Raw genomic sequence first — 12,134 nt, forward strand, 5'->3', positions numbered from 1 at the left:
GGTCAATTTTTCTGCCATTACAGCTTCTTCATATGTTGATAATATTTATTTATCTATCTTCCAACAATTTTGATGGTGAGAGGAGACCTAGGAAGAAAAAGGTTTTTTTAAAAAGTAATAGTTTGTTTAGCCCCATTTAATTCTTCAATAAGGTGTGAAAAAAACATCGAAACAACAATCATTACACACATACATATGCAAAGATCTCCATTAATGAGAACTAAAAGAACGTTTAAAGAAATTAGAATTTAAAGATATCATTAGGAGGAATTAGTGATAGTTATTTTAAGTATTTTCAATGCTTCTTATAACTGAAGGAATTTTAAAGAAAGGAATTTTAAAGAAATTAGAATTTAAAAATCTCAATCGTAGAGAACTTGGACTTTTACCGTTAGAAGGTACAAACTGTAGAACACCAGTGAGCAAGACTAAAGAACTTAGCTTATGATTTGCCAAGAACAATGTGTATTCGTCGAATTTCTCTTTCGGTTAGAAAAGAGTAAAAAGCCATTGTACAGAGCAGTGAGATAGTTATCCGATAGCTTATGAATGTAAACAAGGAATCATTCTGTAATCAATCAATCACAATCAACATGATGGCTGCTTCTGCTTGTTTAAGTATAAGTCATATCTTTACTAGAAATCTTCACTAAATGGCAGAGCGCAAACTACAAAAAAATGTCTCTGCCATCTTTGAATTATATTCATGGAGCCTCTATTAATGATTTGACATTTAATGCACTGTTTGTTTTTTTCAATCAATAGGTTCCTGTTTGATGTTGTCAATCAGTTTTGGTGACGATTGAATGTTGAGCGCATTTTCTTCTGCTAATGAGGAACTGGACCCCGGAGCCACATCTTGTTCGGATACTGTGCAATCCTTTTCAATTGTGTTTCCTTGATCTTCTGCAGACGATTGCGCTTCATTCTCGGTATCCGAGTTTTCATTGAGTTTTTGAAGGATTGTTAAAAAATTACTATGTAACTGAGTATGATTCTTCAACAACTCTATACTGCGAAAAGAACGTTTACATATGAAGCAAGACAGCTTGTTATCTTTATGCACAACTTGGTGCTTTTGCAGGGAGCTTTTACGGCCATACCGCTTGCCACACACCTCACAGATAAATTTATAGTCATTAGTGTGAGTAATGTAATGGTTCTGAAGGGTTGTGACTCTCGAGAAAGCTCTGGAGCAGATGTGACACTGATACTTTTTCTCACCAGTATGAATCAGGAAATGTTTCTTGAGAGAAGCGGTATATTTCAGAACCTTATTGCATATGGGACATTTCCTCTTCTGCTCTCCAGTGTGCATCGAACAATGCTTCCTCAGCGTACTCTTGAACTTGAATGCCTTGGGGCATAAACCACACTTGTGAGGTTTAGTATCTGAATGTGTTTGGTAATGGTACTTGAGAGTCAGCTGTCTGTTAAATGATTTATTGCAAAGATTACAAGTAAATGGCTTTGCAGATGAATGCACGACAGAGTGCGAATTCAGAGAGTTGCGAAGCCTGAAGGTTTTACCACAAACATGACAGGCATATGGCTTTTCACCAGTATGCCGCCGCATGTGAACACGCAGTTTGGTGCTTTGTGCAAATCCGGCATTGCACACAGAGCATCTGTGAGGCAGTTCCCCAGTGTGATTCATAGTATGGAATTTCAAAGAATTTTGTCTCCTGAACTTCTTCTTGCAAATTTGGCATTCAAAGTTCATTTCATTGCTATGAACACCTTCATGGTCAACCAAATGTCGTTTCTGAGAAAACTCCCTGCTGCAGACTTCGCATTTGAAAGGCTTTTCACCGCTGTGGACACGCAAATGCTTTCTCATGTTTCCTCTTTCCTTGAATCCTTTGTTACACACTGGACAAAAATGTTTCGGTTGTTTGGTGTGATTTAGCATGTGGCTTTTGAGAGCACGAACTGTTTTGAATTTCTTTTCACAAGTGTCACACGCATAGTCTAATGTTGTGTTGTGAACAGGCATGTGCCTTTTTATACCTCGTTCATCTTTGAAAGCTTTTCCGCACACTTCACAATTAAATGAATCACTCGCAGAGTCTTTGTTAAAGCTACGTCTCTTACGTTTATCTTCTCGACATTTATGAGAATGAAAGTCTCCAGCGTTTTGAAACGTCGTATCACAATCTTTGCAGACACAAAGATTTTCAGATTCTTCACTGAAAATTTCAGACATGATTCTGAAAAAAAAAAAAGTAATGATGTAAAAGATGCAGATTAGATATATTTTCTTCTATAAAGAACACAAAGCAATGCTTATCAACTGTTGTAATTCCTTTCAATTTTTCAAATCATATACAGAAATAACCGCATTGATTATTCTTGGCTTAATTAAATCCTTATCTTAACTATGTTCTAACAAAATCCAAATTTTCAAAATAGTCATATTTTCAAACTTTAACAGCACCTCCATCTTTCAATGTTAGCTAAAAATATTTATTATGCATAACTCTAAGTATTATTTTTACAACAGTTCAGCATAGTAGCCAGGTTTTTTGTCAATTGTAAGGTGTTACTTAAGGTGGTTACTTAAAGTCATAACACTTTCCTTGAATACTCACAAGTCACTATGCAGGATTATAAACTGAAAAGGAAAAACTATACATGAGTTTTAAAACAACAGTTACGAATCTGGGTGCAAAGAATAACACAACCTAGGTAGGAAAATGATAGATGAAACTTCAATATCTGAGCATTAAACATTATTTTACAAAGTTTTATACACTATGTATTTATTTAGCACCACATGTTTGTAAAAACAGAACAAGAATATAGTGAATCCCCAGAGAAACGGTGGTGTAGTTTTCAAATGCTGTGATGGCATGTTTCTGAAAAAATGTCTAATTTTTTGCAGATTTGCATGATTCAGATCAAGTTGGATTCTCCCCCCCCCCCCCTCCCCTTGTTAAATTTTGGCACTTGAACAAAGAACTTATCCCTTCTCCTGTTTAAGGTCTTCTTCTCCTTTCTCATGATTCTCAGATTTTTTAAAACAGTTTTTATCCATCAATTGTTTTAGTTGATATTTATAAATAATGACTGTTTAAGAGCATATGTATGAACAACATCCAGGGTTTTTTTTTTTTTCCAACACATTTTTTTTTTCAAAACATGTTCTCTCACAAACCCAAAAGCTGTGAATAAGACTTCCTCGAAATGTGTACTTCCATAACTGCATTGTTTGTGCAATATATCTGTGCCTTGGAACAACAAAACCAATGACAAATTTAGACCAAGTTTAATTTACGATGGAAAACTCCAAAACCTTTTGGTGTAACAACAAGCTATGTGGTGCAGCACCCTAGAATTAAGTTATAGAATTTGCCAATATCCTAAAGCATTTCATGGTGAACTCATGTCAAGAGCAATTAAACTATATTTTAGTACCCTAAAATATGTGAGGAATAAGTTAAAATGAATCTGTACAATCTTAATGTAACATGAGACCATCTCTTGAAGTGTACAAAATTTCACTACATTCAGGCTTAAAAGTTAAATGCTGCTTGAACGGAATTAGGAACTTTATGACCACGTTTTATAAACCCGAAACTTTTGACATTGAAAGTCGTTGTTCCATAGAACAGATATATTGAATCTATTCAATTAAGAAAACAAGAAGAATCATAACTCAAAATTGTTTTGACATTATTTTTTTATTTTTCTTGAAAAAAAAGTAGATATTCATAGGAACTAACACACACTTAAAATGTAGACAAACTAATTTAAATAAGTTTCAACTGAAGTTAGACACACAAGTTAAAACCCACACTTAAATAACATTAAGAATAAAAACAATTCAACTCTGGTAAAAAATTCTTAGGGGCATTATTAAAATAAATCAAATAACAGTTCTGAGGCTTTTCATGTACATCGCACATGTTCACAACATGGTTAAAACTTATAACAATAGGCAAAACCGAACATTCAATCATATAATGCAAGCACTTATTCAATTCATATCTATTGCAAACAAAACTAGAAAATTATATCATAAACTCAAGACTTTGCAATTCATAAATTTTCTTATAGTTTCTAAAATGATTCTGTCCATGTTACAGTAAGATTTTAGGTATACCTATTTCATCAAAATGGAATATGTTTAAACATTAAATACAGTGATTCAATTATGTAAACTTTAATGTAATAAAACATATATTTGAATGTAATAAATCATTTCTAGAAGTGATCATATCAATGATTACATTAAGTCTCTAATAATGCTTTGTCTCCAAACCATGGCTGATTTTCTGCCAGCAGAAATTCACTTTGCAGAGAAAGTGGTAGGAACTGGTTATAACCGGTTTAAACTGGCAACAAGGGGTAAAAGTGTAGAAAGTCCAAGTGTTAATGATTAATAAATGCTCTTCATTTACAGCAATCATGGTTTGTTTTTGTGTTACCATTGTAATTAGTGTAATAAATAAAAGTTTATAAAAAAAACTAAGGCTATTGAGTACAAATTAAGTGTTATGAAAACAATTTTTTGTGACTATTCTCACAGATTATTTGCTGGGAATATCACTTCTGTCATAACAGAATTACTTTGAAATATAAGGCAAAAATCTGACCCATGCGCAACAACAGAGTCGATACATCAATGAGTAAAAATCCTTAATGATTTTAAACCCGAGAATGAGAATATCCCTTCTCCCCCATTTTCTGGTACCTACTAGGAAACTTGATGATTTATTTTCCATTATCAAGTGATGATTAAAAGGAAAAAAAAACAAATGAATTAAAAAGGGTGATATTGAACCAGAAATGTGTCTGGTTTATAATTTGCATATGCAAAATTAAGGACATTAGTATCATGCATTTAGAAATGACCTGATTTGGAATTTTTTTTATCAACTTTCTACTATGTTTTGTGAAAACTTGATTAACATTAAAATGTTTGAGTTATTCTTATAAACATCAGTTTGTTTTTATATAATATTTCATTTAGTATTTTCATTACAATTTTTTTCTACAGATTTCTGCCTGTTTGACAAAAACAGAGCTTCTGCCATTTCAGTTTAAACGTGTCATAACCAGTAGTTTTAACCACTTAGGAAAATCTTGCCCACCATTCCTCTATTCCTCTAATATATCATTTTTGGCAAATAAAAGTTTCTTTTTAATCGTGATCAGTCAGTTCAGCTGATGATTCAATATCAGTCTCAGTTTCTTCTTTCATTGAGGGACTAATGTCATTTGGCTCAGATATTGTACTATTTTTTTCAGTTGAATCACCTTGTTCTGCGGAAGATGATTGTGTTTCATTCACACCATCCGATTCTTCAGCTTGTCTTTCGAAGATTGCACTAATATTAGTGTGTAAAAGCGTATGATTTTGTAACAACTCTATGCTTCGAAACAATCTTTTGCAAATAAAACAAGAAAGCTTATTTTCTTGATGCACCACTTGGTGCTTTTGCAGAGAACTTTTACGCCCATACCGCTTGCCACACACCTCACAAGTAAATTTATAGTCATTTGTGTGGGTAACGTAATGGTTTTGAAGAGTTGTGATTCGCGAAAAAGCTCTTGAGCAGATATGGCATTTATATGTTTTCTCACCAGTATGAACTACTAAATGTTTTTTAAGAGAAGAAGTATATTTCAGAACTTTATTGCAAAAAGGACATTTCCTCGTTTGTTCTCCAGTGTGCATTGAACAATGCTTCCTCAGCGTACTCTTAAACTTGAACGCCTTGGGGCATAAACCACACTTATGAGGTTTAGTATCTGAATGCGTTTGGAAATGATACTTGAGAGTCAACTGTCTGTTAAATGATTTGTTGCAAACATTACAAGTAAAAGGCTTTGCAGACGAATGTACGATGGAGTGCGAATTCAGAGAGTTGCGAAGCCTGAAAGTTTTACCGCAATCATTGCAGGAATACGGCTTCTCCCCAGTATGAGTCAGCATGTGGACACGCAGTTTGGTGCTTTGGGCGAATCCGGCATTGCACACAGAACATCTGTGAGGCAGTTCCCCAGTGTGATTCATAGTATGGAATTTCAAAGAGTTCTGTCTCCTAAACTTCTTCTTGCAAATTTGGCATTCAAAGTTCATTTCATTGCTATGAACACCTTCATGATCAACCAAATGTCGTTTCTGAGCAAACTCCCTGCTGCAGACTTCGCATTTGAAAGGCTTTTCACCGCTGTGGACACGCAAATGCTTTCTCATGTTCCCACTTTCCTTGAATCCTTTGTTACACACTGGGCAAAAATGCTGCGGTGTTTTAATGTGGTTGCGCATGTGGCGCTTAAGAGCCGGAACAGTTTTGAATCTTTTTTGACACGTGTCACATACATAGTCTAATGTTTTGTTGTGAACAGGCATGTGTCTCCTTATACCCCTTTTGTCTTTGAAAGCTTTTCCGCACACTTCACAATTAAATGAATCACTCTCTGGGTCTTTTTCAAAGCTATAACTCTTACGATTATCTTCCCGACATTTGTGAGAATGAAAATCATCAGTATTTTGAAAAGTTTTATCACAGTCTTTGCAGACACAAAGATTTTCAAATCCTTCACTGAAAATTTCAGACATGATTCTGGAAGAAAAAAAAAACAAGAAGTACGATATAAAAGATGTATATTAGCTATTACATTTTCCTGCATTAAGAACAAGGCAAAGTTTACCATCGATGTGCCATCTTACAAGTTTTCAAATAATAAAAAACAACAAGTATTAATAGGCTGTGGGATCTAGGGTTAACCTCAAGACATTTCTTCCAAAAACAACTCTTAAATCTTTGATCTCAACCAGCACAACAACCTTTCAAATAAAGCTTGCTGAAAATCGTTTTTATGTATAGCTCCAAGAGCCATTTTCACAGTAGCTGAGCGGTCTAGAGAGGATTTTTTGTTTATTCAACCCCTTGAATGTTCTCATGACAAGATAAATAAACTCATGGTCTCTTCTTTACACAGGACTTTTCAGCTATCATGTGGGAATGTTTTGAAAAGAAAGGTAAAGCTTTATGCTAGGAATTTTTAATAGTAGCTACTGGCTACCAAAGTCACAAAAAATGGTAGTCACGTTTTCAATTTGGTAGCCATTCTTTTTAAAAGGAATATACACAGAGCAAAAAGTAAATCCCCTATTTGCTATTAGTAATATTAATTACAAATTGAGGGAAAATACTCAACAAAAATCAGAGTTTGTAATTTTTTTTTATGTTTTTTAAAAAAAATTAAAAATGAATTTTATTTTATTTAAATCGGATTTTTTTAAAATTTAAATCAGAATTTTTCCTTTTTTTAAATCTTAAAAATTTGTAGATATTTATTACTTTACATATATGAACATAATATGTTTCATACAACAAATGAAAAAGCAACTCTTTAGTTATTTTCATTTAATGGCAGTGGTTATTTTTTAATTAGCTATAAGTAGACTGCGTTCAATACAAAGCTTGATTAAAATTAAATTTAACAGTCAACCCCCCACCCCCACCCCAACTACAACCACCAATCTTTCAACTAAAATTCAAGGAACAGTGGTACCACTATTTCCTAAAATTACAACTTCCGTCCTTTTTAGAGTTTTTTTTTTTTTTTTAATTGAGAATTCATAATGTTTATCAGCTTAGAGTCAACAAAAGTTCTGAAATGGATTCAATTGTTCAACTAGGATGAATAAGGCAAAAAATCTCGATAAGAAAGCAATCTGAACAGATGAATCCATTCAAGCTTGCTTTTATAACAAGGATAAGTTCTCTAAATATTGAATAAATTTTTAAGATTTATAAATAATATGTTTAGATTGCTTAAAGATAAGGTTCCCATCATTCTGTACATATTTAGTGCAAAATAATATGTTGAACAACTATTTTTCAGTCATGGTATGTAAGAAAAACCGCAAATTTGTATCTTGTTCTGAAGTAATTTTGAAGTAAACACAATATTGCAAAAATCTGAAAATCTTTTACACACACAGAAAGAGGGATGTAGGTAGTTTTGCCAGTTGAAGTTAAAATTGTATAATACAGTGTAGTTATTAAATTTAGAACAACACATTCTAAAAATGAAAATTAATTTATAATGTAAAATCAATTCATTTTAATGAATGAGTTTGTTAAAAAAATCACTTGATTCAAATCAGTTGATTAAAATCAATGATTTAATTTTTAAATCACTTGATTCAAACCAAGTGATTTAACCCATTTTCGGCCAAAGGTGCGTATACGCACCATTTCAGTAAAGAATTTTTATGCTATTTTAAAAGGTTTTGAAGGCATCTGTAAAATAATAGTAATTCATTTGGAGCAAGCACTTTCTTTAGAGAAAATTTCAAAATATGCTTCGACTTTTTTAAATTGTATAATTAATCCACTTGAGATTAATCACACGTTCTTATAATGGCTTAAAGTTGTAAATTCTATAAATAAAATAAAAATAATGTCATAAAAAATCTTATAAATCGTTATTCAAATTTAATAGTGCATAAACGCACCATTGGCCGAATGCATGAACAATAAGCAAAAATTGAAAACCTAGTTTTATGCAAGGAATTGTACGTGTTTTTTTCTTCTTTTTTCTTTTCTTTTTTTTTTTTTTTTTTTTTTTGCAAATTGTTATTTTATTTAAATTTGTCTAATAGATGTGTCCTAATAGATTTCTCTCTTTTTAAAAAAAAATATGCTAATGACAATAATAGTCACGATTTCCAATTTTCCGCAACTGACTTGAAAATATTTTTAGGCATACTAATTCTTTCTGGATACCATTCTGTTCCCCAAGTAGATATGTACTGGTCTTTAGATGAGGATAAAGGGCTGCCAATAATTTGGAAAAGCATGAGTCGAATTAGATTTAAAATCATAAAACAAAATATTCATTTATCCGATAACTCTTGCCTTGATAAAAGAGTCAAGTTTACTAAATTACGCCCATTTTTCCTGCATATAAAAAAAAGTATCTACAATTTGGAATCTTTTCTCAAAATTTGTCAATTGACTAAGATTGACCTTATTTTGGAAGGCATTCATCCAAAATGTTCATAAAGGGAAAGCCAGTAAGGTTTGGGTTCAAACTTTGGCGTTTGTGCTCATCAGACGGATCATTTGGCGAAAACACGGTACAAATAACACATCCAAACAAGGGTCGTCCATGATCCACAGCTCTACCGAAAGAAATACGGACTGATAGAATCGCATATACCATAAATGAACATGAAAAAAAGCCCGCAGACGATGTAAAGTGCGCAAAAACCACACGATTTATTTGTGCCTCAAATGCACAGTCCATTTATATCCAAAATGCTTCGAAAATTTTCATTTAAAAATGTAAAAATTCGACTAAGAATAATATTGTTCCACTGAAATATTTGTTCATTGATTTGGCCAATGGTGCGTTTACGCGCCATTTTATTTTTTTAATTAAATATTATTTTTTATGCAAGAAACTTTTTTTGTGTCTTAATGGATGCATTTTAAACCCAATTTTAAGAAAATATTACCATATTTTATAAAATTTCCATGCTCGGCCTGAAATGGGTTAGATCAATGATTTTTTAAACAAAATCACTTGATTTAAATCATGATTTTAATCACAATTTAAATCAAGCTGATTTGCTGATTTAAATCAATGAACCCTGACAAAAATCTCCAACATTCAATGGATATATTTTAAACATAATAATACAAATGTATTTGTAAGAACTGAATGAAAGTAAATATGAGACCTCATACAGGCCTTGATTTACATATTAGTCAGAAATGTCTATCACCTGACACGATTATGTTTCAGAGAACTAGAAACTGTAAAAGGTCATAAAATCAAAAACAAACGGTTTACCACAAAAAAAGCAGGACAGCGATAGTAAAAACGGGCCCTTTTTAAATACAAATAAACATAAAACGGTCCAAAATCATTGACTTTGTTACTTTAAATAAAACCATTCTAGCTAAAATTACCGATGAAAAAAAATATATCGCCTAGGAAACTAGGTGGAGTCCACTCGAGTCCATTGAAAACGAGATGGATAACATCAGGGACAAGACTGGAAGCACAGTCGTTGCACGATATTATTATTTTAGCAAATAACGAAACATATGGTCACCTTTTTTGGCAACCAGGACTTGATTTTTTGGTAGTAATTTTCAGTGAAATGGTCAATCATTGGCGACTGAAGACCCCTAATATTCTCTCTCCCTCCCTATATTGCATGTTACACTTTTTCATTAGCATATTATAAAAGTGTGCTATGTCACACAGTCACACTTCTTGTTGACCCCCTTCCGCACTACAAAAACAATTCATAGTTCCATCCCCCTCAAAGCATGACATTATTTATGAACAACCCCCCCCCCCCCCTATGGTTTAACAAGTAACTAAAATTTAAAAATTTTAAAAAACCCCGACTGAATCGCAAATGTAGAATCAAGAGGAGAATATGAAGATCATTTAAAAAGCCTTTTGTATTAAAAATCAACTACAAATTTTTTATTTGTTAACAAACAGAAAATGCCAACAGATAACAGATTTAAATCATTGCGTTTTCTTTCCTTGTTGGCCAACAATGAATTCAACTACCAATTGCATGAACAAAGGCTTAACCGTATTTAAAATCTGCTTTAAAAAAACGTTATTAATCAAATTCTATATAACATGGAAATTTATGTAACATGAAATTTATGTAACATGGAAATATTCCATCAGACACAGAAAAAATAACTTTTTATTTTGATACTAAATTTTTAACTATATTTTCACTGCAAAATTATTAAAAAACCTTTTAGAGGTTTTAATTAGTATCTTCCTTAATTAATGTCATCCGAAGACGCAACCTAGCTAAGAACACTCTTGATCAATTCCCCTTTTGAACAAAATTTTTTTTTCAAAATTGGTCCATCTGTTGAAGCGCTAGAGTGCCACACACAGATACACAGACACACAAATGCACAGACCCGTCAAACTTATAACCCCCTTCCTTTGTGTGTCAGGAGTAAAAAAGGATAAAATTAAACAAACTGTTTCCTACTTTGAAAAATATAAACTGAAACATTTTGCATCATTCACTTTGGAAAAACCAAGAAAATCTGAAATTTTTTGGGAGATCTTTGTTTTCACCACATGGTACAAACATAAAGCATCCGTCATATATTTGAACTGACATCAAAAAAATATGAACTAAATTGTACAAATAAATAGTCACTTACTTTTGTAAATTCAAAATACGATGGTGAATTCAAAACTACCAAATCTTGCAAGTTGTCCAAAATATTGCATGAAGATAGTTCTCACAAAGCTAAGTCCTGAAAGAAAATTAAAAATCACTTTCAAAAACTTTCGGCAATTATATGGCCGAAGGGTGAACTCTTAAATTTTACAATACCAGAACCACAATAAGAAATAACCGAATCCTGAGTCGTGAACAATTTATAAGAACAGATTAGAGAATTTTTCTAGAAAAACAGTACGAGAATGGCACTGTGGTGTTTCCAGGGTTTGCATGGTTTTATAGTGGTTCATGGTTCTGCAGTAATTTACCAATTTTTACTGCCTTTGGAAAAACCTGTTTTCTATATGCTTTTTAGACCATCTTGAAGGATAAAAAATAATCTAAGGTACGCTTATTGTTTTGCCATTTCTGTGCACATTTGTTTGTTTTTCAAAGTAAATTAAGGTAAAACCTGTTTATGTTCAAGGTTGCAAATGATGAACAGTTCCCATTTTTATTTAAATTAAAATCAATTTTCCGTTAGTTGGAGTAATCAGCAGTAAGGTATCGTTTTTTACTTGGATAAATGTGAATTTTAAATTCATTTTTAGCAGATTTTTATCTGCCAATCCTAAAAGCAGAATACTTGACGATGTTTCGCAAAGTAAAATCATTTGATCAAAACTGTTCTGCAACTACTTCAAGCATTGTTTACATAAGCAACCAAAGTGACCTTTTCCACAAATTGAGAACCCTACATTAAAATTGTTTCATGCAGAAGTTTTTTTTTTTTGTTTTTTTTCCAGTTTTTAAAACGTTAATGTTGCTATATACTTAAACCGATTGAGATTCTCTAAAAATATTTCATGCACTTTCTAAAATGCATAGAAAGAGCAAAGATACAAAATTTTATAAAAATACAAACCAAGGTGTTAAACCTGTTTTT

The 12,134-nt window shown here is 32.3% G+C and overlaps 1 protein-coding gene across 1 annotated transcript; it reads right to left on the bottom strand.

Moving 5' to 3' along the window:
* Nucleotides 1-1,273: 1,273 nt before the first annotated feature.
* LOC129234038 (gastrula zinc finger protein XlCGF7.1-like) lies at nucleotides 1,274-2,206 on the bottom strand (the record flags this gene model as incomplete). The annotated part of the gene is made up of 1 exon (XM_054867942.1): nucleotides 1,274-2,206. A coding segment is annotated over exon 1 (933 nt), but the record flags the coding sequence as incomplete, so codon positions are not given.
* Nucleotides 2,207-12,134: the final 9,928 nt, after the last annotated feature.

The sequence above is a fragment of the Uloborus diversus genome, unplaced genomic scaffold (genome assembly GCF_026930045.1).
Source record: "Uloborus diversus isolate 005 unplaced genomic scaffold, Udiv.v.3.1 scaffold_943, whole genome shotgun sequence".
Taxonomy (NCBI): domain Eukaryota; kingdom Metazoa; phylum Arthropoda; class Arachnida; order Araneae; family Uloboridae; genus Uloborus; species Uloborus diversus.